This window comes from Callorhinus ursinus, unplaced genomic scaffold (genome assembly GCF_003265705.2).
Source record: "Callorhinus ursinus isolate GAN/ISIS: 27379988/994484 unplaced genomic scaffold, GSC_fseal_2.0 scaffold9, whole genome shotgun sequence".
NCBI lineage: Eukaryota > Metazoa > Chordata > Mammalia > Carnivora > Otariidae > Callorhinus > Callorhinus ursinus.
This window is the reverse complement of record NW_027397071.1, coordinates 46,882,366-46,909,084: the sequence shown is the minus strand read 5'-3', so window position 1 is coordinate 46,909,084 and position 26,719 is coordinate 46,882,366. Positions and strand designations below refer to the sequence as shown.

Genomic DNA, 26,719 nt, shown 5'->3' with positions numbered 1-26,719 from the left:
GAACAGCAAATACAAAAAAACAAAAAAACAAAAACAAAAAACTCTGCAAATGCGTAGGCCTTAAAGTGGGAAAATAATGTGCCTGATATTGTTGTGGAACAATGAGCCAAAGGGAAGAGTCCAAGGTGAGATCCTTTGGGACTCTGTAATGATGTGAAATTTTAGTCTGAGTGAAATGGGAAAAACTGGAGGGTTTTGAGAAGAGCACAGTGACTACCATGTGTAGGGTGTTAGTAAGACCATCCAGGGGGTTACTGTAATGTTACAGGGACTTCTATTAGAGCGGTAGTTTCCATTTATTTTGCAGGTAGAAATGACAGAATCTGCTGATGGAGTGGGGCATTAGAGAAGTCAAAGGAAACTCCAAGGTTTTTTTACTGGGTAACTGGAAGAGCAGAAATTGTCATTTACTGAAATGACAAAGACTGCAGAGTAGATAAGAGGGGGAATTAGTTTAGTTTTGCATACGAATTTTGAGATGTCTATTGACTTCTAAGTGCAGATGTTGATTTTATTAAAGTCTGGTTTTTGGAAGAGGTGCTGGCTAGAGATATAAACTTGTGAATCATCAGCGTATAGGTGATTTTTAAAGGCATAAGGCAATAGTGAAGAAAAGGGGTTTAAAAACTGACCCCAGCAACACTCCAATATTTAGATATGGGAAAGAAGAAAAAGTACCAGCAAAGTATTTTGAAAAGAAGTAGCTATAAAACAAGGAGAGAACTAGGGAGGAGTGGTGTCCCAGAAACCAAATGAAGTGATTCAAAATTCGAGATGTGGAAGGGTTAAGAAGAAACTGAGAAATGGCCATTGCATTTCGATGGACGCCTACTGCTGACCTTCACAAAAACTATTTTGTGGAGTGGTAGAATGGAAAAAAGACGCTGAGAACCATATTCAAGAAAGAATGTATGGTTCTCTCCCAAGAATTTTCAAGTTCTGTTAAAGAAAGATTAGCTCAGGTGGAGATTGGAGGAGAGATGTTGAAGGTCTGAGAAGAGAGAACAAAAGTGGTCTGGAAGTGTGGGAGAGTGGATTAATGAGGAATCTTTAATGCAATTTCTGGGCATTACTAAGGGACCATTTGTTATAAGCAAAAAAAGTCCACAGAGCTGTGTGCTCTTCTCCAGCCTCTCGTTCAAGTGTTGCAGAAACGGCAGAACGTCGCGAGCAGTAATGGGTTTTAAGCCACGATGGCATGAGGAGGCAGAATAAACTTCGACTACAGAGCATACATAGTCAAGTTCAGTCTGGTGGCTCACTGAACCTGAGGATTGATACGGGCAACAAGCATGATGCAGCTGACCGGAAAAACAACTCCAGAGTGTTAAGGAGGAAGAGCGGCTCTAAACAAAGCCGATCTTTTCCCGTAGAGCAAACACAGCAGTTTGGGGGTTGAAAAAGTCTGTACTAAGCCAAGTTAGGGGACATTGCCGCATGAGAGCTTCGAGGGCTGGCTGAAGCCAGACGCAGAGAGAGACAGGATCTATAAGTGCTTTCTCCGGGACCCAGGAGGGACTAGGTTTTAGCGCCGGAACTTACAACCAGAGGTTCTGCTGCTTGCGGCTGTTTACTGGAGAGACAGGCATGGTGGCGACAGGCTTTGGAGTGATCGGCCACCCCCTTCCCTAGCTGCTTCTGGCGTCCCTGTACCCCAACCCCCGGCGTTAGCGGCTCCGGCTGAGGCTCGGGAATGTTTTCCGGGCGTCATGGAGACGGAGGAGCCCGGGCTCAACAAGCGGCCCCGCGGTTGGCTGGCGGCTGGAGACCGAGGAGGAGGGCGGAGGCGGAGGGGAGGGCAGAGGGTTGGTGGAGCAAAAGGAAGCTCCGGACGACGACTAGAAAAAGGAGGCGGGCGGCCAGGGCCCCAGGCCCCTCCCAGGTTCTGAGTCTCCCCGGCTGCAGGCGGATGGATGAGGCTTCTTCAGGCGGTGGCGGCAGCAGTGAAGGTGGCGGCGGCAGCAGCGGCAGCGGCTGTAAGTGCAGCCTCCATAAACCATCTCTCCTCTCCTAGTCCTGATTGGGATGAGGGGCTCCTAAAGTGTCCTCAGTCCCCTTTCTCTCCTTCCCCTCCCCCACGGTAGAGCACCGCCCGGAAGACCCTTAACTTCCGGGGAGGGGCTGCAAGAGAACGCGCCCGGCCCGCTTTCCCCTCCCGGAGAGCACCGGCCACCCCCCAAGGCGCATGCGCAGCCGACCTCCACCGCGCACCCCCTCCCACCCTGGTCTTTTGCTTTGGCAGTGGCGGCGGCGCGGATCTTCCCTGGCGTCGCGGCGCGCCGGGAATCCGCTGCGGTGTGAGTTAGTCTCGCCCAGTTCGCTTCCGCACCTTTCTCCTTTCGGCCCCGGAATCCGGTCGGGGTGGGGCTAAGCTGACCATCCCCCTGTGGCTCCGCCTCTTTTTCCCTGTAGATCTGGGTTCGGTCCCAGCCCTCCGGAGGCTCCTGCTCGCACCGCAGTCCCCGTGGTGAGCGGGGTCCTGGGCGAGCCAGCTCTTTTCGGAGGGAGTGAGGGAGGGAAGAGAGACTGGAAGAGGGCATTAATATGAAGGAACTAGGTCCTCCCGGTCCTTGTGAAGATCTTTGGGGACAGATGCCTCCCCCTCCTTGAAATGGCCTTGTTCTTGCAGCTTTTCGTGGAAAGATCTCTGGCTTGGAGCCCATCTCTGGTCCCCGTTTGCTATGTGACCTTGGGCGAGTCACTACCCTTCTCCGGGCCCCTGTTAGCCCTAAAGCTTCCTCCAACGCTAAAACTCTTAATTTTGCAGAAAAGCTTAAGCAGTTACAAGACTGGCCCGTCTACTGAGGCCGCTTTGCCCAGATGACGTGGAGTTGACCGAAACTTCTTTCTTCAATCATGGATGGAATGAAGCGACCTATGTATTGGGTCGTTTTTATTATTTTACCATCGGTTTCAAATTGCATGTCTCAAGGCTCATTAATGTTTTCCTAAAATTGTCATGGGATCCTTGTCCTAATTCCTGGCCATCTTTTTTAAAATTAGAGACAGGCTGAGAATTAGAGACATGGTGAGCTTGTGGTATCATCATCTCTGGTCTCGTAACTACTGAGGCTCTCTTTCCTTTGATCCAGATGGTGTGGTGGCTCGATTCTCCCAGTGCCTGGCTGAGTTTCGGACGTGGTTAAGAACCAACTGGTTGAGGTTCAATGCAGACAAGACGGATGTGATGCTGGTAGGCAGGGGCACACTTGGAGATTAAGGGAGGGAAAATCCAAACTCCCTCAAGTAATATAAATATTACATTACTCTTTCTGTATATTACAGTGTTTGAGAACTGATGATGGGCCAATAATGTCCAGAGTTGGGTGAGATAAAAATAACCTGTCAACAGTATTAGGACTATAAAAATAAGTTTGTTATAGTCTGATAAAATGGGGCCACTCGATAAAACTCTTCATGTAAAAATTATGAAAAAAACCAAACTGTTTTTTGAAGAACCAAAAGGCTATGTAAGTGTTTTGGGGTGACATTAATAATAAAAACCAAACTAACAAAAAGATGATGCTGATTCTTGCATAGATGTGGGGCTTCCAAATGTAATGCATTACTGCTTTGTAACGTGCATTTTGCCTACTAAAGTAAAGGTAAATCTCAATTTATCAAAAACATCCTTTTTAAGTTTTTTGATATTTAGGTATTTTCAACCAAATTAGTAGATATTCATCAATTTTTACCTGCACATCATGTGTAGGTTGACACTTTGAAATAAAAATACCAAATAATCTCAAAAGGGGCTCATGGACTCCGAAAATAGCTGGGTAGAGAATTTGTTTTTATGGTTTCGAGTGTGCTGCATTAATGTTTCATTCAAACAGCCCTAGAGTCTAAATTGTTAAAATATTTTCTTGGAGCATTTTGAGAGGTTCCTGAATTGCATAACATTTTGTTTATGTAGTATAGGTATATAGTACTTATATTTGAGTCAGGTATTGGTACTGAATAAAAGGTTATATTTCTTAGGTATATGTAAATTACCAGACTTTTACTTTTTGGTTAGTTTAAGGTACTGGTTGAAGTAAAATTGTGACCTTAAAATGCTTTTCTTAAAAGCAAAATAACTGAGGGTGTGTGTGTGTGTGTATGTATGTATGTTTATTATAGCTTCTATAAAAATGTTTAATAACTTTTTAATGGAGTATTTAGTAAATTACTTAAAAATAATTTCCCAATATAACAGCAGTTTTGAGAAGCTTAAATGTGGTGAAAGTTAATGTTAGTTTGCTTGAAAATAAGGAAGCATTTAAGATAGGGAATGGGAGCTCAAGAGGCATTTATTCAGGCTTTGTATAGTGATTTTTTTGTTTTGGGACATTAGCCACAAACCTCACATAAAATTGGAATTAACTACACTTTTTAGTTTAACTTTAGATATTTTACTGTACAATTCTAACAATACCATTTTGGAGATCACATTAATAAATACTATAAACTGTAATGATTTTAAACATTTTATAGGTATTGGTGAATTTTCTCATACCTTTAACTCTGTCATGTCTTGTTTTTAGGTTTTCTAGTATCAGTAGGCATTAAAGATTTATATTTTGTTAACCCAAGTATAAATAATGATTGCACTTAAATACAAAGAAGACATCTGTTGAATTAATCCAAAGTGCTAAAAACCTCAGGGAAATGGATGGAAGTAACAAGGAGATAGATTCTGGTTTAATAAAAAGGAGAATGTTCCAAACATACAGCTTTTTCTGAAAAGAGCAGCCTCTTCATCAGACAGTAAGTCATTGGAGGTGTTTTAGCATAGGCAGAAAAGCCTGGTAGTGGGGACACATAATGAGGGATTCCTACCTAGACAGGGTAGAAATTGACTAAAAGACCTCTAAGGACCCATCTAACACTAAGATTCTGTGGCTAATGAATAGTTAATTTTTTACATATTTGATACTGAACAGGTAAGCAAGAGTTTTTGAGAAAGACTGCTTTCCTTAAAGTGGCTCCTAAAATTTTGAAAGACAAGTATATCATGAGAATAAAATGGGAATAAAACCATACTGAATTCATTAGTAATGTGTTACTAATGACTTACAATATTGGAACTATTTCTCTTTATTTTCATAATATCTGAACGTAAAAAAAAGCACTGAGCCCACATGTATTAAAAAAAGGAGGAAAAAATGTAGAGGGACTTTTTCCCCCAAATGATAATGCCACTTAAAATTAGTAAAAATGATACACAATATTAATAAACTTAAAAGTCATTTATCAGTAAGAGGGATACACATTCAAGTATGTCCCAGATTTGATTTTCTTGACAACTTCAGAATTCATTCAGTAGCTTAAGGGACCACGATCCCCAGCTTTTTAATCACAATTGGGATTTTTTGTTGAGGTTTACCTGAAGAATCAAAGAGTAAATGGGATTAAGCAAGCAAGTTATTCCTGTACCTTGCATTTTGACAACACTTTTTAATTTTCTTTTTGTGAACTAGCTAAATTTCATGTATTAGCTTTGGTAGTTAAATGGAAAATCCTCCTTTATCCCCATGGTATTGTGAAGCCTGAGTTTCTACCTCTAGGCCCCTTATTCTGTCTTTACCCACCCCAGGTCTATGCACATCAGTTGTTCTTTGCCTTCAGCTATTTTCCATCAAGCACCTCAAAGTCAAAACTAAGCACAAGCTGACTTTTCAGAAAATGATTTTTGAGTCCAAAGGACTAAGGTAATTCAGTAGGGTAACTCTATGTACCTATACTAAAATACTTATTCCCCCAAGAAATCCTGAAAAACACTTTTATAGTATAAGTATTCTAAAAAAATAAAATGAAAATACTGTACAGTACAGTTAATGGTAAAAATTGTTTGTAGATTTGGGAACCTTAAAGTTTTCCTTTCTCTTCTTTCCCTTGCTTTTCTTTCAGTAGAAAATGTGCATCAGATGTTTATGTTTAATTGGTTTACAGACTGTCTGTGGACTCTTTTCCTGTCAAATTACCAGGTAATGTCCTTTCACTTAGCAGCTACTTCATATACCTATAAATGCACAAATTATTCATGCACAAATTATTGGACATAAGAATTTCAAACTAATGTTGAATCTTTGGAAAAAGGAAACTGCTTAATAGAGTCTAGAATTTTAAGGGAATACAAATAATTTAAGAAAACAGCCCATATTGCATTGTAAGTTAAGTATGAAAGAAAAATTGTATATGTGCACATTTATGCAGTATATGTAGGGCCGGCATTACATTATTTGGAAGGAATGACTTTTTATATTTGACTGGTTGATTTGGGTAATCATTTTTGAAATTGCATTAAGAACCCTTGAACATTTTGGGGGAAAATGGTCTTTTTGAAATTAAGATTTTTAAACTCCTGGTTTAGTAAAATATGTTACTGCATGTTTTAATATCACCTTTGCAATACCAGTATCTGCCTTAGTAATGGAAGGGAAACATGTTTGTTATTTTGCAGTCATTGGCTGGGCAGTCATTAGCATTGGCATCAAGGCCAATTGGTAGTTCTAGGCCAATATTTTAAAATAAACTTTCAAATTGCTGGCATTTCAGGCATTGCAAATAAGTAGGTTTTCCCTCTATGGAGTCAATTCAGAGATCCATCAAATAGCAGCTTTTTAGTATTTCGCATTCTGGAATTTTCTCTAGTTGTGCAAAATTCAAACGTTGCACAATTACGTTGCTCCTGGCATCTCAGGAAGTGTGTGGGGGAAAAGCAAATGAGATGTGAGGATGGCAGACTACCTTTTCACAGTCCCTTTTCTTAATCTCTGCTCTGACCTCTAAGATTTGGGGATGTGGGATTTTACATTTCCTGTCAGGAATCAACCGAGAGAGAGAGAGAGAGAGAGAGAGAGAGAGAGAGAGAGAGAGAGGAAGAGAGAGAAATACTTGTCAAGAGACAGCCGCTTTCAAAGCGCGCCACTTTGCGCTGTTGCCGTTGTTGCATCACAGCAACATCCGTTTTCCAGCAAATGCACTTCAAAAAAGGCCTACATGTAAAATATAACGTATCTTTTCCCCTGCGATGTGAATGCTGGACGCGGCTTTTTTGGCACTTTTCCTTGACCTCTCTGGTCCCCTTAGGGCCCTCTCCAAGCTGGAGTCGCGGATCCGCTAGCGCAGGGGAGGCGCCCCGCGCTGAGCTGCCCACCTCCCCCCCTCAAAACCCACCTTGACTCCGCCCCCTCCGCGCTCCTCCCGGGGAAGGCTGCCGCGGGGTTGCGCGCGCGCGCCCCTCCTGTCGCGCGCGCGCGCGCCGGCCTTTTCCTTCCAGTCCTGCTCAGCCGGGCCGCCGCGAGGGGGCGGAGTGGGGTGTGGTGGGCGCGCTCGGGCGGCTCCTGCGCGTTCCCGCCGAGGCAGCAGCGGCGGCGGGAGCGGCAGAGACGGCGGCAGCGGCTGGAGTCCCGTTGCCGAGTCTCACATCCGGGTTCTGGCCGTGACCCAGCTGCGGCCGCCGCGGAGATGTGACCCGTCAGTACGGCAAATATGGCGGAGGTAAGGGAGCGAGCTCCCCCTCCCCGTCCCGGAGCCGGGCGCCCCCGGGCCCTGGCCGGGGAGGAGTGGAGTGGGCCTGGCTAGGAGAGGCCCAGCCCTGCTGGCGCCACTGCCCACCTGTTGTCCGGAACAGGCCGCGCTCTGGGCGGGAGCTTTCCCTGGAACTTAGTTGGGATGGGTTCGTGGGTAGGAGGAAGCGGAGGCGTAGTAGGACTTCGGGGGCAGTTTGAAGGGTCGAGTGCTGCGTAGTAGTGTGTGCGGAAAGGGGTGAGGGGGAGTGGGCGCCCGCGGGGCAGGGGCGTCGGTGGCGCAACTTCGCCGGCCGGTGCTAGGGGCCAAGAGAGGAGCTACTGCTTCCTCTTCTTGCGAAGTTTCTTCCCTCCCTCACCGAGATGCTGTTGCGCCCTTCCGCGTCACCCCCACCCGTTTGCTACTGACATCCAGTCTGTGTTAATGGGGAAAACGTAAGGCAGAATGGCCTTTAACTCTCGTTTTCCTGATGGTGTTGATGAGCGTGGAGAAGTAAACCTGGCCTTTCGCAGGCCGGCCGTTTAGGTTGGGGGACTCTCCCTCTATCTCTGGAACAGTTCCATTTCTTCTCAGGGTAGAACCTCTTTTTCTCTCTTCACATTTCAGAAGAGTTGCTTTCTACCTTTCCCTCTCTTCACTTTCCAGGCATTCCCTCCACCCCTTTCATGTTAAGGCTATCTATTATTGTCTTTCTCTTATTAATATTTTTTTTTTACCCTTGTGGGGAAAAAAACGAGTTCCCCCAACAAACGAGTTACCAAAGCCCCCTTTCTTCGGTGATAATTGTTTTATGTTTTTGGGCTTCAAATCGTGGCGAACTACCACTCTTAATGATTGTTTCGAACTTAGTGTTGTGCCACTGGAGATTTAAATTTTTGTTTCTGATTTGAACTTTTACACATTCGATTTTTTTAATACTTTTTTCCCCCTTACCTTCGGAAGAATTCCGTTATTCTTCACCCCCTAGAGTTGAAGAAGTGATAGTATTTGGGGTTTTAATCTACTTTGAGTCAGAGCCTCACTAAATGATTAAGGCATTTCCTTGTATGAATTCCCATTTTCATGGTCTCGGAGACACCCCAAAACAGATTCAGGAATAGTTTTGTTTTTTTTTTTTAACCATCCAGCCCCCAATTTTTGTGTTATTTGATAAATGAAGTCAGTGGTGAATTATTTGGTAATACCATATTATCTCCTTTTTAAACCTTGGGATACAGAAACGTGTAAATTATGGAAAAATATTAATTTCGACGCTTTTTATGTCCTGGTGAGTAGAGGGACTTAAAAGTTAGCCTTTTGTGCAGTTGCTTTTAGGGTGCTCCTTCTTTCCTTATAGAAACTGACTTTATATTAATGTAGTGGAGTATTTGCTATTAAAGGAGCAGATTTCACTATAGCAGGACTCTTTGCTGCCAGTAATCTTTTTAAGACATTTACTACTTTTGATTTAAAACTAAATTTAGATCTTAGGTTTATTTCCATTTCTTTTGTTCTTTGTGGTTAAAGAATTGTATTTCAAGGCACATAAGTTGGAGAAAACATAGTACTTTGTATTTCACTTAAATGTGACTGGATTCATTCCACTGGGCTGAAACAATTTTAGTCCTGGTAAGATTTTAAGTGTTTCTTTTTTCATATGTAAGAGGGGGAAGGGGTTGTATGTGGCTGAATTTACCTACCTTTTGTCAAATAGTGTTCAGTGGATTCCCCTTTCAGTGAATGCCTATTAGATAAGCAGCAGTGACGGTTTCTTCCATGGTGGTGTTGCTCACAATGGTTTGAGCTTTAAGTTCTGTAGTCACATTTTAAGGCAAGCTATTATAGAAGGAAAATCACTTAGAGTTTGCAAATACAGTAAAATTTAAGTTTAAGAAACTTCACCCATAAATTTTAACTGCTGGCACACTGAAAACTTAGTATGTAAGTAGAAGTATATTAATATTTTTTTTTGTTTTAGAAGCTAAAGATGATTGCATTAATGTAAGAGAGGAAAAGCAATATTTTGAGTCACTAATCATTTCCTAATATTTTGAAGGGTTTGTTTTAGTTTTCTTAAAAATTGGATCAGTTGGAGAATGGAATGCTCATGTTAAGTAGGAACACATGGATGGTTCAATTTCAAGAAGAGAAAACCTGAACTTTGTTTTCAGTGCATTTATTTAGTGACCTGAAATCTTTAAAAAAAAAATTTGTCTTTTATAACTTCAGTTGCTTGTAGATGGTTTTATTTTTAGTGAATTTGGAGGAAGAATGGGGGATCCTTCTTCATTCATCTGTGTCCTGCAAAAAATCTAAAGCAAGTGAAAAAATGAAAAGTAAAATTTGTATTTTTCTGATCTCAATATTTTAGTAATCAGGATGATTTTAGAGACTAATCATTTTTAAAAATTATGTGGAGAAATGCTTGGTGTATAGAGGGCTTTTATTTGCTATTGTGTGAGCTCTCAGGAGATTTGTTCATGATGCCAGTATAAAGTATGTGGTAAAATAAATGTGCTATTGTACTTTTGGTTAAGTAGACTTGAACATTGAAGCTAACTGGTGAAATAACAGAAAATGCAGAACAACAATATACATTTATTTGATAAATCTGAGGGGAAAGCAGGTTATTGAGGAAGTATGTCTCTGGAGAAAAATGCAGATATTATGCTTCTGGGTGTTTTTATTGTTGTTATTTTTTCCATAGGAGAATGACCCTGACCTTGTTTTTCCAGAGAAATGTTTACTTCCTGAATGCAAATTGATTTAGATGTAAATAGAATATACTGATTTTTCATACTTGATCTGATCATCTTAGGCAGTCCATAGTAGGAAGTACGTATTTAATGGTTCCTCAAATCGTGGTAACATTAACAACATATTTAATGTGATTAAAAGAAATGGTACATACTCCCTTTGTTAATAGTTTTTAGTAATATTTCTCATTACTTATTATCCCTTAGAATTATTTATCAACCTTCCAAAAAGAGGTTCTCCTAGTTACACTTAAAGGAAGGAAATTACAGGGTAGTTGCAGTTTTACGAAGGGAATGAGAAAGGAAGAAATCGTTGATCCTTTGGGTTTTATAAGGAATGTGGTGTAGGGACCTTTGGGAATGAACAATTTGTTATTTCAGAGTTTGTAAACACAGAAGGGACTGCTCCAGGAAAAAAAAAAATCCACAACATGGTGCAAGACGCGTATCTTTTCACCTAGGCCATATTGCTGTTATATAAAGAAAAGAAAATTTAATGAACTTGCATTTCTGTATTAGTTTTAAGTATTTAATCATTTCCAAAAATTATATACATAATCTGTTTAATTGCATCTATTGCATCTGTTCATTTATTTCTCTTGAAAACAGACTGCTTGCTTAGTGGTTTTTTAGTGTATTTGAATTTCATTTTTTAAGGAAATAGGATCATCTTGACTGCTATTCTTGATAGTGTTAATTTCAGTTGTAAACAAAACTTGTTTCACTGTGATGGATTTAGGCTTTAAATAATTCTCTGTAGTGGTAATGAATTTTTTTTTTAATATTTATTCTTGATGAACACCAATGTATGAGAATCTAATAAAGTTTAATTCAGAAGGAGTAATAAAGTGCTTGTTAAGGTAGGAAAGGTTAGCTGGAGGAAATATAGAAGTGGATTACTTTTAGAGAATTTTTGAACTGAAGACTCATCAGTTTCTCAAATCAGAAATAAAACACTGCCATTGAAGCAAGTAACTGATTAGTAAAAGTAGAAAAATAGTCATCTATATAGAAATTTCTTGCTTGGTGCTAACTTGAGTCCCTGTATATTTCAGTGTTTATTTGCAAATGTTTTCAAAATTCATTGCAATGATTAAGCTGTTCAGGTACCAGTCATCACTTGGGACCCATTCTGTTTGACTTATTCTATGGCTTATAAGAATGACTTAAAATTATGTTTGTGTAGATAGGAAATTCATAAAGTAGCACCTCCCAGAAAGCTTTTTGCAAATTGAGATAATTTTTTTCCAAAAGTCCTAGATTAAAAAAAAAATTTAGAAGAGGCTGTTAAACATATCCCATCCCTTTAGCTAAGTATTCCTAAGTAGTAGTATGTCTTTTGAGCAAATCATAATAGTAAAGAAGTTAGATCTCAAAGGAAATTGAACTAGAAGAAGTGTAAATCTTTCTATCTTAGGGAAAATGAAACTGAGCAGAGTTAATGCAGTTTGTCCTAGGTTGTGCATTTAGGCTGTGGCACAATTAAGAGTGGGACCCAGGCTTCTGAATTCCTAGTGCTTAATAATAGCAGTTCATCCCCTGAATTATTATTACTGTAGTCAGTTTGCTAGTTTTACCACCAAGATTTTCTTAATCTTTTTTATGCTCCAGTATTCCTCAGGGGAAAGAAGAGACTTAGTTTTGTATGGAGGAAGAGAAATGGTGAGCACAGTTCCCCTGTCTTCCCCACCTGGAGGAGGGCCTCTAACTCCTTCCTGGCTTCTATCCCCATAACTGTGAGAATCTCTTATTTAGTGTCTAAATTACCTAGGCAGGTGATGATAACAAAGAAATGGTGATGGAATTGGTTTGAGGGGAGAAATTAGTTCAGACAGGTATGTTCATTGAAAATATGCTTTTGATTGCCTGGAATATAGGAGTCTAATGATTACTTCATGTTTTTACTACCTTATTTTTTTTTTAATAATGATAATCTAGATTACCATGTTCTAGAAAAATACAAAAGAGAAACATTTGAACAGATCTGAGGCATTGAATTTGTTACAGCTATTAGCAACTTCATCAACTAAATCATATATATGGGTAAGGGTATAAAAGTTAACAGTTTCATTTTTTAATTTGATTTAGCTTACTCATACTCTGTGTGACTGTCTAGTGTTATGTTTTCCATCTCAGATAATTATGTATGTACCTAAAAGAAAACTAGGTTATTTTTCTAAATTACGCACTTGTTAAAAAAAAAAAGTAGCAAGTACTAAGTTTTCTTAAAAATCTAGAAGTAGAGGAAGAAAATGAAAATAACTAATAATTCCACAAGATAATCTCTACTAACTTTCTTTAAAAAACAAAACAAAACAGTAATGCTAACAAGTGGTTAGAAAATTCCAACAGGGTAGAAAGGTATGAATGAAAAAACCTCTCCCCTACCCATTTCCTAGAGGTATTTACTGTTAACAGATTCTTGTATATACTTTTGGAGAAAAAAATTTTCATGTGTATTCTAGCCCAGTTTACCCCCCTTTTTACGAGAAGACTGTTAAATGGAATAATTATTGGAGTTTTATTGGCTTAAAAAAACCCCAAATGTTCAAAGAGCCATTTCTTTTAAGCTCCTAATGTTTTTTTGTTTTGCCCTGCAAATCATTTCGAAAGTTTATTAAAAAGGAAAAACAGCACTGTAAGGCTACTTTGTGGATGGCGAACCTGGAACCAGATGAAGATAGTCATCATTGCTGTAGCCTTGGACAGATATTGTGCTTAAACTTGGGAAATAAAGCATAATTGCATGACATAAAAGTGGATTGATACTTTAAAATATTGATTTGCTCTGTTAATAATTTGTGTGGTGGTTGAATCCATTTTGAGCTAGAAATGTGTAGCTCTCTGCCCAAAAGATCTAGAAACCCTTTTTATAGTTACATTACTCTGTCACCCTGCTCTCCAGCTTCCTGTTAGAGGAATAGAATTAAAAAGTAGCACTGTTTTAACTCTATTGTGGCAAAGTAACTTTTAAGTAAAGATAGTGGTGTGACACTTGAAAATCTATTAATACTGAATACTGTCAAATAAAAGACGACTATAACATATAGTCAAGAACCATTCTAAGCATTAGAAGGAAAAAAAATAGGACCCTTGGAAAAGTGTGCTTCAAAAGAACCTAAGTTATCATGTATAATCTAGAATGTCATACCTAGTACAATAACATAATGTGGACAGTTTTCAAAATGGAGTTTTAATACTTTATAAGAAATTTGTCTTAGATGCCTAGCTTTTGAAAATTAGGCACTTTCCTCGTTTTATTTTGTTTTTTCTTGACTCTCTGCCCCATTACTCAGCAGAAAGAGGGAAAATACAGATCTTCGTCAACTTATGATGGGGCTGTGTCCTGATAAGCCTATCATAAGTTGAAAGTATCATTAAGTCAAAAATGCATTTACTATACCTAACCTACTGAAAGAACATCTTAGCTTAGGCTAGCTTATCCCAAACATGCTCAGAATACTTAATTAGCCTACACTTGGGTAGAATCCTCTAACACAAAGCCTATTTTATAATAAAATGTTGAGTATCTCATGTAATTTATTGAATACTAGACTGAAAGTGAACAACAGAAAAGTTGTATGGGTACACAGTGGTTATAAGTGTATTGGTTGTTGTTTACCCTCATGATTGCATGCCTGACTGGGAGTTGCAGCTTGCTGCCACTGCCCAGCATCACAAGATAGTATCATACCACATATTGCTAGCCCAGGAAAAAAATCAAAATTTGAAGTTCAGTTTCTACTGAACACCTATTGCTTTTGCACTGTCGTAAAGTTGAAAAATCATTAAGTTGAGCCATCATTGTTGGGGGCTATTTGTACTAGAATAACCCTATCTCTTTGCTAATGCTTTGGGCCTTCCAGCATCTCTGACTTCTAATGGGCATGAAATAGCTCTGAATGAATAGGAAAGGTTTTAATTATGAAGTGTATGTCATTTGAAACATTTAGTTTTTGTTATTTATAGAAGTTTGTGTTTGTAGATGACTTGTTTATAATTATAAATTAACTGAATTTAGATAAAATGTAGCTGCAAATTGTCAAGTGGTAATATTACTGAAATAAGTTGCTAGCTAGCAATTTTATCTTTAAATTTTCTAAGTGCTTATAGTTAAATATATAAGGAGTAGAATGCTACAGTAGAAGCAGCATTTTAATTGGGAGTGTTTGTAATTTTTCCATCAGATAACTTGACTTTAGCTTGAAGCTTACTAATTCTGTGATAATTTAAAAATATGTTGTTTGTGAGTAAAGTTAACCTAATGTACTGTTTGGTGCTTAATAACATTTTACTTTTTCCTTTTGCTTTCTTAAAATATAACTTTTACTTAAAATAATGTCTTAAAGTGTTTTGGCCTCCCTTCTCCCATACATTTTAAGCCAGAGACCAGCTTGATAGCAAACCTTGTGTGTAATTTCCTCTGTCTTGATTGGAGAAAATATTTTAGAAAGTTCGAAGATCTAAAATCAGATCTCTTAAACTACATATTTTATGAGACCCATATTTGCCTTTAAAATCTGAATTCCTTATTGTTGTCTTTGTTTCTAGATTCAGGAATGTTTGGAATTTTTTAATGTTTAAATATAATGTCAGAGAAAGGATTATATGGAAGGTTTTAGTTTGTCTTGGACAATTCAGACATTAGAACTTACTGTGGTTTTTGGTGTCATGCTTGTCATTGAATAATTCCTGTAAATTTTGTAAAGAATTACTAACAAAGATGATAATTTTTCTTCTTTTCTCCCCCTCCCCCAGCCATCTGTTGAGTCTTCGAGTCCAGGTAAGTATTTTCTATATTTTCTATAATTTCTATTTGACTAACATTTGTCCTATTAGTTATAAAAAGGCTAGAGGAGTTAGACTATCATCTGACTTGCTTTTCTTCTGAATGCTTCTTTTCTCTGGGGAAAAAGAAATGGATGAAATATTTGACTGCCCATGAAAGTACAGGTGAGGCTGCTGTGAGTTCAACCTCATGACTATTTGTGGGTTCACTTTTTTTATGAATTACTATGTGTATTTCTTACAGGTTTTAATTGCTATTTGATTTCAAGTATGTATGAAGTGTATTTTTTCAAAAGAGTCACTAAGAAATATTTGCTTGTGTAGGAAACTCAAAGTATTTGAGAAAAAAATTAATGCATTTAGTGAGGGAGAAAAAAATAATATAAGAACATTAAAAAATGAATAATGTCGTAAATCAAGGTTATGTTTAGATGCACACCATATAGCTTTGGAGTTTCGTATTCTCTTACAAATACAGTACAGATTCATTTTTTCTTAACTTAGAGGTTGCAAACGTGGTATTTGAACCATATCTGGGCCACACATGTTTTTTGTTTGGCCAGTGTAGTGATCTTAAAAATTAGAATGTTTTTTATATAAAATCTGTATTTAGGCTTCTTGTGATTAGTCAGAGTTCTAGCACTACTAAGTATAACATTCCTGTATAGCAACAATTGGTTGGAGCTGAAGAGCAGTCAGGAAAGAGTCTAGTCTTTGCCTCGGTGTCCAGGGACTTCAAGAGAGAGGACTGCCTTCTATAATGGAGTACGTGAATTAAGGAACAGCTCAGTATAGCATAAGAGTCAGAAAGGGAGCTCTCTGAGATAGGGTAGTGTTTTATTTGAAAACATGTCATATATATTGAATATTTAGGTATGATGTATTACTGAATTTTCCAGATTATTGAAGCAGTCTTTCTATGTTGTAAGTTTTAGAAAGAATGTTTGTAAAAATGCTTAATATATGCCTTTTGTAATGGTTTGGGGTCATTTTCAGGAACACAAATCACTGTACTCTGTGTAGTACAATGTATCAAGTAGGAGCTAGACTAGAATACCTCCAGATCCCTTCTAAATGGTTAGTGTGCTCCCAGTTGACTGTGAGTTTTGTCATATTTATTTCAGCTGAGATGTCTTACTCTTTCTAATATGCTTGGAAGTAAAGTATATTAGGCTTTGTGACATTTCTGTAACTCAAGGATTTTTTTAACTTCCTAGTTTATAAATATGTTCTGGATGGTTGAGGTTGGAAGTAATCTGACCTCAGATAAATAGTAGATTATTGTATCCTTTTTAGGACATGGAATTGTTCCCAATATTTTTTTTTCCTTTCAAACACAGACATCTTTTCATCAAAAAAATAGGTTCTAGTTTTTGTTAATGTTGTCCCACTGCAAATAGACTGAGTTTTAGATATATGTATTTTTAAGATTTATTTATTTGACAGAGAAAGAGAGAGGGATCACAAGTAGGCAGAGTGGCAGGCAGAGGGAGAGGGAGAAGCAGGACCCTGCTGAGCAGAGAGCCCAGTGCAGGGGCTCGATCCCAGGTCCTGATCCTGGGATCGTGACCTGAGCCGAAGGCAGACGCTTAACTGACTGAGCTTCCCAGGCGCCCAGAGATATTTTTCTGTGAATTTTTGAGACATTCATCAGGTAATATATAGGCACAAAAAAAGTAATTACTTCAAACGTGATATTAATAAATAGCTTTCTCATTTTCCATTGCATTTGAATCGGCTTAGGCTGAACTTGAATACTGGAGTTTGAAGAATAAAATATCTTTGATGGCCTTTACTACTTGCTGAATGCTTATACAAATAGATTGATTTTTTTTATTTTGTTTTGTTTTTGTTTTCAGACTAAGGAAAATCTTTTGAAGTAGTGTTTGTAATATCAGGCTTCTGCCCAAAGAGAATATATATTGTTCTTATAAGTAATACTAATTGTAGGCAGTTAACAAAAGTTGGTGGAAAAAGAGTAAGAATAGAGGCTTCTGTGTAAAAAAAATTTTTGGTCCACTGGTAAAAGGCTGTGGCCTTTGTAACATCTGTACTTTGGAATTGATGTTACTAATAATAATCACATGACCCAGGCTCAGTGGTTTATCTCTAGACTTTACCAGTGTAAACCTGTAGAGGCACAATACAGGGTTTTACCTGTAAGACTTGTAGCCAATAGAGGGGGGGAAATTTAGGGAAGGGAAGGAAATAAAATGATTAAATGAGTGCATATGATATGTTATAAACAGTTTATCTTTTGACTCTTTGAGAGATGTAAGATACCTTTTAGTAATTTTGCAGTAAGATGTAATTTTTTGACCAAACTGATCTTCGCCTTAACTCTGAAGCAAAATATTTATTTACACAAAGCACCAGATTCCCTACCTCTAATAATTTATTTAGGGATTTTTACCTTTAGGAGACAGCCTAACAGTGGGCCTAGTAATTAACAGAAAGGAATAGGCTGGTTAATTGGTTTCAACAAGTAAAAAAGGAGTCAGATGAAACCAAGAAGTCAGATTAAGGCAAGAAAAGAAGTGAAATTGAAAGTTAGTAGAAAACAGTGCGGTGTATATGTGGAGAAAGGATTGGAGTGAGAAGGGGAAAAAGGTTTACCTACCCTTTGGTATTTCATGTAGTGCAAGGGTGAGGTGGCAAAGCTTTGAATATAATTGCAAATGACAACAAAAAATGGGAGGCTTTAAGTAAGTAATAGAACACTCATAACTTGATGCTGTGTATTCATGTGAGTTTTGTTTTGTTATTTTAGTTAGTGAAAGTATAAGTAGTTAGGAATTAAGCATAATTAGTTTTTTATAATATTTGCATTCAATAGGAATTATATTATGATTAGGTTAATAGTATATTCAGGGTGGTGGTGTGAGGTGGTTTTAGGATCTTCCTGCCTACAAAGGAGAAGAAAAATACAGCAGCATTTATAGGAATACATGATTATTGACTAATTGTCTTAGAAGATTGCTGGGTGAACTGAAAAGTTTTGGGAACATTTTTCATTAAAAACTCAAGAAGAAGGGATAATGATTGGGACAAAACTGCAACTAAATCAAGGGTTCTCAAACTGCTCTCCTTGTGTCCAGTCCCTCAACCAGTACTAGGATGCCCTAATAAAATTATGCCATGCCATATCTTTCCAAAGAAATTGATAGTATATATAATATGAAATATATTTTTATTTTTAAATCATTCTAAAACGTTGATAGTTTTTTAACTCATTTGTGTTATGAGGTGATACCTGATTTAGAAATATCTAGTTATTTTATATTTAATATCAGTATTGTGTTCTTCAAAGAGCAGAATGACTTCTTTAGTGCTTCACCACCTGACCTGGCTTGCAGTTCACACATCTTAGAAAAAATAGGTTCTCTTCAGGGCCCCTGGGTGGCTTAGTCGGTTAAGCGTCCAACTCTTGATCTCAGCTCGTCTTGATCTCAGGGTTGTGAGTTCAAGCCCTGTGTTGGGCTCCACGCTGGGTGTGGAGCCTACTTAAAATTTTTTTTTTTTTTTTAAAGAAAAATAGGTTCTCTTCAAGTATTCTTTGAGGCAAGATACCTATTGTCTCTGAGGCTGGGGCTTGCAGGAGGTTTGAAGTACAGTAAAAGCACAGGCATTGGAATTAGCAGACCCAGGATTTAAATTCCATCCTTGCCACCTACTGGCTCTGTGGGTTTAAACATGCTGCTTAAACTCTCTGAGCCTCAAGTTTTTGTTTTTGTTCATAGGATTGTTTGAAGATTAAATGAGATATAATGTATATGGCATACTTGAGCCATAGTATTAGGCACACAATAAGCACTCAAAAAGTGGTGTTTACACTCAAAATTGAGGGAGATGACAGGAACCCTGAGCCTTGGGCACCCCATTATCCCTGGTAGTCTGTTTTTCAAGAAATCAACCTTTAACTCTGTTTTACTTACTGGTCCTCTTACTGGACTGAAGGAAGGGTGTATTGATGTAATATATTGTTAATTAATGATATTAATCTTACTATAACAACATAACTTTTAACAGTTTAAATTGATTTAAAAATTGCTAATTAAGTTTTTAAATGTTAAATAACTCACTTATTAGTAAAAAATGCTTTTGCAAACTTAAGTCCAGGTTTGGCAATAGCCAAATGTGGGGATAGTTTACAGAATGTATATGCCGAGTGCTTGCAATCTAGTATTACAGGCTTGACCCTATTGAGTACAGCAGTATTCCCCAGCCACCAGGCTAAAAATAGATTAGCTTACACATCAGTTACCTATTGGAGTATTTTTAATGACTTTCATAAGAGTTCTATATGCAGTTTTTAAAAAATTTTGCTTTATATTCTATATCAGAGTTATTTCAGACTGAAATCAACTAAGAACAGCTACCTGTATGTTAAAATATATTTTGGGGGAAGAGCTAATAGAATAATATTTGAGTGCAGCTGTATTTTCATTAGACTGTTCAGATGACTTTGTATTTCACATGACTATGTATTCTCATGGGCCATAAGGGTTCATGCTCATTGGGTCTATTAAATATCAAATGATTAAGAATTGTGATTTTTTCCCACACAAATGATCGTTCTGTTTTTGATATGACCCTTTATTCTTTGCAACTGAAATTTCATGTTTAGATGACAGTACTTTTTAAAAGCTACATAATTTTTTAAAGCTATACTCTCCTCCGACCACCCCATTACTAGTTGCAGTTTTAACTGAATATATAGAGGTGAAACAGGGCAAAAAATAATCCCTTAGAAAAGAGAGGTTTTGCAGGAGGTTGGTGATGAGTGTAAAGGCAAGAATTTTAGAAAACAAATAAGGCTTGATATGCGTAGGTTTTCCCTGATACTTTTATTTGACTTCTGTCCAGCTTCATATAACATACACATTAAATTAATATTAATAACACTTAATTTGGTTTACCAAACTTTTTAAAATATTCTTTACCAGGAGGTTCAGCAACATCAGATGACCATGAATTTGATCCATCAGCTGACATGCTGGTTCATGATTTTGATGATGAACGAACATTAGAAGAGGAAGAAATGATGGAAGGAGAAACAAACTTCAGTTCTGAAATAGAGGATCTTGCAAGGGTAAATAAACACTAAGAGCTAGAGGATGAAGTAGTTGTGGCTTTTTTGCGGAGAGTAGTCATGGCTTTTTTGCAGAGAGAGGAAATACTTGAAATTTTGGGTCTCTACCTTTGTTTTGGGGGAAAAGTGGTGTTGTATATAATTGATACTGAAAAATTTTATGTGGTCGTAGGTGCGATATTTAAAGTTTGAAATGAAAGGCTTTTTTTTTTTAAATAACTATTTGGAATAGAATTAAAATAGTTACTTTAGTAAAACATCACAGGTATCCAGTCACAGATGGGCTATATAAAGGGGGTGCTTGGGTGGCTCAGTCAATTAAGTGTCCTACTCTTGATTTCAGCTCAGGGTTGTGAGATCAAGTCAGGTTGTTGGGCTCTGCACTGGGTGTGGAGCCTGCTTAAGATTCTCTCTCTCTCCCTCTGCCCCTCCACCCCTTTCCTGCTCTCTAAAAAAAAGTATGCTGAATTTCCTCATACATACCTTTGTCCTCCCCCACTTGCTGACCTTTTACTTAATACCCTTTCAGAGCCAGAATTTCTTAATAGTGGTTATCATCTTCCTCATTTCCCATTTATTCTATAAAATACTCTAGATAGTCTCTGCCCTTTCCTGTCAAGATGACCAATGATTTTATTGTTTTATGTATCAGTCACTTTTCTCTCTACTTTATTGTCAGCCATATTCAACAGTTAACACTCCCTTCTTTTATTTGAATTCTGGAGTACCCCACTGTCCAGTTTTTCCTATCTGTTTCTATTCAGTGCCCTTTGCAGACTCATCTTCCTTCACCCAAGGTTTAAATTTGGAATTCCCCAATTCTCTGTTTTGGACTTTTCTTCTGTCTGTAAATTAGTGCTCCTCAAAATGTAGTATGAAGGTCAGCTGCTTCAGAATCGCTCATGGACTTAAGAAATGCAGATTCCTATACCTCTCCCCAGGCATACTGAATTAGAATCTCCGGAATATATACATACACACCAAATTTGAAAATTATTAATTAGGTGATCTGATCTATCTATTCCCAGGGTATCAGTATTCTTTATTTTTCTAGCACTGTCATATTTCTTGTCTCCAGCTTTGTTTATCTAACCTTCCCTGCTTGACATTTCTGCTTGGATATCTCAATAGATATCTTTAAATTTTAAATGTCCTAAGGGCGCCTGGATGACTCAGGTGGTTAAACGTCTCTTTTTTCGGCTCAGGTCATGATCTCAGGGTCCTGGGTCCAACTCCACATCAGGCTCTGTGCTCAGTGGGGAGTTGGCTTGAATATTCTCTCTCTCTGCCCCACCCCCGGCTCGTGTGTTTGTGTGTGCGCGCGCACGCGCTTTCTCTTGCTAACATAAATAAATAAAAATCTTTTTAAAAAATTCTTTAAAAATAGGGACGCCTGGGTGGCTCAGTCGTTAAGCGTCTGCCTTCGGCTCAGGTCATGATCCCAGGGTCCTGGGTTGGAGCCCCGCATCAGGCTCCCTGCTCAGCGGGAAACCTGCTTTTCCCTCTCCCACTCCCCCTGCTTGTGTCTCTCTTGCTGTCTCTCTGTCAAAAATAAATAAAATCTTTTTTAAAAAATTCTTTAAAAATAAAGTTTAAATGTCCAAAGCAGAACTGTTGATTGATGTTCTTCCTCCATCTGTTCCTTCTCTGTCTTCAGCTTAATAAAAAATGGCACTATATTGTACCTTGTTGCCTAAGTCAGAAATCAGGGAGTCCTCTTCCTTCATTCCCAGTACTCAATCCCAAATAAGCTTCTCATTTCTACCCACAAAGATACCTCTTATCTGACTGTTGTTCCATCTCTGCTGCCACTCTCTAGCCCAGGTCACCGTTTCTAGCCTAGACTATTTATAGTAACTTCCTAACTAGATTCTCCTCATTTCCTCTTTTACCACTCTTCCCTCCAGGATATTTCTATAGTAGCCATGATGGTCTTTTCAAAATACAAATCCATTTGTGTCAGCCTTTTATTTAAAATTGCTTCAGTGGTTTCCTGTTACACAAGAAGAAAATCCAGATTCCTTGACTTGGCCAGCAAGGCCACCTGCGTGATAGGGTCCTTCATCCATGTATTATAGTGCCTCTGTCATGCTCTTAAATAGCCACATCAGCTGCTTCTGTTCTTAGATGTGCTTTTTCTTTCTGCTTCAAGGCTTTTCAGCCTATTCCTGCTCCTTGATATGTGCTTTGAGACTGACTCTTATCCTCTTAAGTCTGGGCTTAATGTTGCCTCCTCAGAATGACCTTAACCTGTCTCCTAATTAGCTTTTTTTTTTTTTAAACCATTATACCCCATTCAGTGCTTTCTTATAACTAACACAATTTGTAATTACATGTTTGTCTAATTTATTATCTGTATCCTCCTTCAGTTCTGACGGGAGGGACAGTTTTTGTTTTATTCACCAGTGTATTTCCTGGTATTTCGCAAGAGTGGTCAAACATTTTGAATGAATGAATGGATAAATCAATCTGGTATGCTCTAATTTAAAATGTCCTACATAAATGATCTGCACTCCATGATAAAAACATAAATAAATAAGACATCATGTCAGTCTTTAAGCATTTGGAATACATAATATCGTGGAAAAATGAATTGTACTTTTGCAGTAATAAAGACTAATCTGTGTTTCAGAATTTTAGTTTGGAACTTTTTAAAGTATACATTTAAAGAGTTAGAAAAGGAATCCTATTAATATCTAGTCATATCTTGTCAGATGGTCCCGTTTTGGATCTTTTAGTAATTAAAGCTAGCTTATAATGCCTAAGCAATTCAATATTTTATTAAGCCAAAAAACAGAATTGGTTTTAGGGGCAATGATGTATAGCTGTTATAAAAGCTTTTCAAGAATGAGTTAAAAGCACATGAAGAGCCTGGAGTCAAAACTATTCTTTAGAAGAGGCTGGAAAGTCATTCAGAAGACTGGTATAATTTTGAATGATTCAGAACCTAGGTGAACATCGAAAGAAACAATCATAGTCACTTCATATATTCATTAAGTGGAAAGGCAGTTATTTGCCTATATTTCATAGAAATTTCTATTGCTTTAGATATATTTTCATTTCTGAATAACCCATCCATGGGATAACATTTAAAGGAGGAAAATGTTATATTTTCCATTTTCTCACATTCTACATTACTCAAATAGTTGAGTAAGTAGTTACTTAGGAGATAATCAGTACAGGTTATGTAGTAGAATGATTATTGTTTTCTTCTGTTTTGGAAAATAGGCTATTACATTTAATTAGTGCAAAATCGCTAATAGACTTTGCTAAAAGTTTGGATGTGTATTGTCTTTTACTATTTCTACTTTATTCTCTGCCTCCTTCAGTCTTTTACAGCCTCCCCAAATTTGCTTTCAAATGACCCTTCTTAGGGAAGAAAACTTAAAGTAGAATTATTTGTAGAGGATATAGAAAGAAAGAGACAGGGAACCAATCTTTTATCATTCTCTTCATCCAGGCAGTCTTACACCTTCTCAGATGCTTCTAGCTTTTCCCAGAATAATTAAGGCTTAGGTTTAAGTTGCGCAAAATCACCAATGCTTTCGTAACCTGCTGCTAAGCTAGTTCAGGGCCAGTATAATTATAAACTCTTTAGGAATGAACCAAACTAAATTCTTTTTTTTATTTAAAAAATGAAGATTTTCTTTGATTACTGATTTTCTTTTATAGAAATGAAACATTACAGCTCTGTCAAGAATCAGTTAGTTGGTTTTTACCTGGCATGTTATATGCAGTGAACTTTTGATGTAATTATGTCAGAATTCTGACAGTTGATTCATTCAGGAGTTATCAACTGCATGGTCTGTAGTTTTAAGTTCATTGAAAAGTAGCTTTCCATAGAAAATGCTTTGATGTTTGTTATTACATTTCAGTACAGTTCAAATATAGGCATAAAGCTTAATATTGTAAAAGGTGCTTATATAAGTTTACCATTTAAATGTTTTAGTAGAATTAGATACACAGGTTAGAATTTATTGTGGGGATCTTAGAGAGTGTCAGAATCATTCCCATAGTAGATAGACTTTTTGCTAGAAATAGCAATATGTAGGCTGGCTTAACTGTTTTTCAGATGTATTCTTAAAATTCCTAGTCTTGCTTTGAATGGCACAATTGTAGCGGTCTATTTGGGAGAAGAGGGATCGGGATCAGCTGAGCGTCTGCCTTCGGCTCAGGTCATGGTCCGGGTCCTGGGATCGAGCCCCGCAGCAGGGAGCCCGCTTCTCCCTCCGCCACTCCCCCTGCTTGTGTTCCTGCTCTCTCTCTCTCTCTCTCTCTGTCAAATAAATAAATAAAATCTTTAAAAAAAATCACATAATAATATTATACTTAATATTCACTTTGAAGTGCTAGACACATACCATCTGATGAATCTTCAGAACTAGAAAATAAAAATTAAAATGTGAGAGCTTGAGTATTTTTTGAAGTATACACACAAGAATTATATTGAATAAAAAGAAACCCGAGTGTGGGGATTATAAAGAAACGTTCAGTGCCTCCATCCCTTTATAGTTTATCTTATAGTGAAACCCCAACCCCAAGAGGTTGGTTACCTCAGGAACTGTCTCTGTAGTCCAATCTGGATATAGTCCCCTGGACCATCCTGGCTAGAAATCAGTCTCTTTCCTTCTTCCTCCCCTTTCCTTTGTAAGCATTTATTGGTAAGTCATTTGTGGTACAAGGTAGAAGAAGAGTACTGTGTCCATCCACCAAATGGCCCTTGAATAGCCAGTATCTGCTGTCACCTGCAGTCATTTCTAAATGACTAATCTGATAGGAGGCAGAGGGACACCTCTCCAACCTTCAAATAATACTGAAGTTATTTGCTAACTTTACCATATTGTTTTAAAGTTAAAGGACAGATTTAACTTCAGATAAAATGTTTGTCTTTTAAAAACTCTGTTCTTTTCACTGCCAGCTAGCCTCCCTTTAGGTTATGCAGGCAGGATTGCTCCTGTTTTTGTTATAGTGCTTAGTTAACTTATTTCTTAAAGCATGGTATGCAAGTATAGTCCACATTCCTGTGTTTTTATTCATTTTGTGCTATGTCCATATCTTCCTTTATATATCTTACAGTCTATCAACCCAGTACATCTTATTTCACATTCCATCAGGATGAGGTACACTTAACCTAGGGTCAGGTTTCGAGGAAGGCAGTATATAGCATATATATGTAAAGATATTATAAAGCATTTAGTCACACTGTGTGGCCAAAACTCAACTGCAAGTGTGTGACTTTGGACAAGTTACTTAACGTCTTTAAGCTTCAGTTTTATCATATAAACATTTAATACAGTATCCTACATGATAATCACTCAGTAAATCCTAGTAGTTATATCATTCATAAAATTCTCAAAGAAATTTATAACTCCCCAACTGTGAAGATCTACTCTACTTGACCCATAATTTTCTCTTTCCCTTTGTTTCCCTGATTTCTATACTCTTAACCTTTGTATGAATGGTAATAAGACATTGCTACTTTATTGTGATGTTTCAGTTTAACTTGAGGAAAGCCCCTTACTTAGTACCTTGTAGAACACAGACTTTGACAATAAAAGTTAATGAGAGATTATCTGGAACAGGTGACTGACAGGCCCTAATATAATGTATTGTCAGCCATGTTTTATTTAGCTTTTAGTCTTTTTTCAGAGGGAAATGACAAGGAACATTTGTTTTATAGGATGTCATTACTGTTTATTTCAGAATATTTAGGGGCAAATAATAGAAATCCATCTTGAACTAACTTAGGCAAAATGGGGAATTTAATGCTCATGTAATTTTATTAAGAGCAGGGAGATATCTAGGCCTTAAGGACTCAAGTGCCACCAGAAGATATTTTCTGTTTCTGCTGTTCTACATGGTGGCATCCTTTTTCAGACCAACTTTCTTTATATGCTGTCAGTTTCCAGGTCTCCAAGATGTACTGCTTTAGATAGTTTATGTTTCTTCAGCTGCTCTTGGTACAGATTTGGAAACAAACTATGTCCAGGCTTGGGTCATGTGCCCATTCCAAACCTATGGCCAGGGAATGTAGTGATTCCAATTGGATCAGATGCCATATAGTCCAGAAGGTGAGCTCTCAATCAAAATACATGCTTGGAATGAAGGAAGCATTTCCTGGAAGAAGATGAATATAGAAGTTGAAAGAGAAAGGATTGGGGGGTGGGGCAGGCAATGATGAATTACCCTTACAAAATACTTGTTAAATCTTATGTACTTCCGTTAGTGCATAGTAGGGACACAATAAATGCTACCTGAATTTGAAACTGAGGATTCCTTGGCAAAATTGACTTTGGTTTACTGTACTTATGGCTGTGTTTACTGCAAGATCTTTATACTTTAGGTCAAGTAAGATACTTTTCATACTAATGTCAAACTCTCTTGTATTCCTCAGTGGGTCTTGATTGTTCATTACTAACTTGTTGCTTTCTAACTTGGTGTATTAGGTGACAGAGGTTAAGTTAAAAGTTAATACCTAAGCAAAAGCATAAAACCACTATATACTCTTTGTTTTTAAAATCAATCAAGCATTTTCTTAATGGAATAGGCAAGGATATTTTGTTTACACATAATAGAACCCACCTAAAAT

General features: G+C 37.7%; 2 protein-coding genes across 10 annotated transcripts in view; one reads left to right on the top strand and one right to left on the bottom strand.

The window, feature by feature from the left end:
• DNAI4 (dynein axonemal intermediate chain 4) overlaps positions 1-1,851 on the bottom strand; it is a 91,666-nt gene extending 89,815 nt beyond the window's left edge. For both annotated transcript variants that reach the window (XM_025871784.2, XM_073896569.1), the window contains exon 1: positions 1,543-1,851. In XM_025871784.2, the coding sequence (XP_025727569.2) occupies positions 1,543-1,589 (47 nt within the window). In that variant the 5' untranslated portion in view covers positions 1,590-1,851. The remainder of the gene's footprint in view (positions 1-1,542) is intronic.
• The window catches only part of MIER1 (MIER1 transcriptional regulator), a 62,406-nt gene continuing 37,531 nt past the window's right edge, over positions 1,845-26,719 (top strand). For 2 of the 8 annotated variants that reach the window (XR_012379413.1, XM_025871791.2), the window contains exons 1-6: positions 1,845-1,976; positions 3,093-3,193; positions 5,896-5,969; positions 15,009-15,033; positions 15,167-15,203; positions 19,985-20,130. Coding sequence is in view for 7 of the 8 variants with exons in the window: in XM_025871791.2 (XP_025727576.2) it covers positions 1,910-1,976; positions 3,093-3,193; positions 5,896-5,969; positions 15,009-15,033; positions 15,167-15,203; positions 19,985-20,130 (450 nt within the window). In the remaining variant the exon portion in view is untranslated. Of the gene's footprint in view, positions 1,977-2,174; positions 2,298-3,092; positions 3,194-5,892; positions 5,970-7,345; positions 7,486-15,008; positions 15,034-15,166; positions 15,204-19,984; positions 20,131-26,719 lie in introns of those variants that run through there. The other 6 variants (XM_073896570.1, XM_025871786.2, XM_025871787.2 and 3 more) reach the window with 6 other exon arrangements.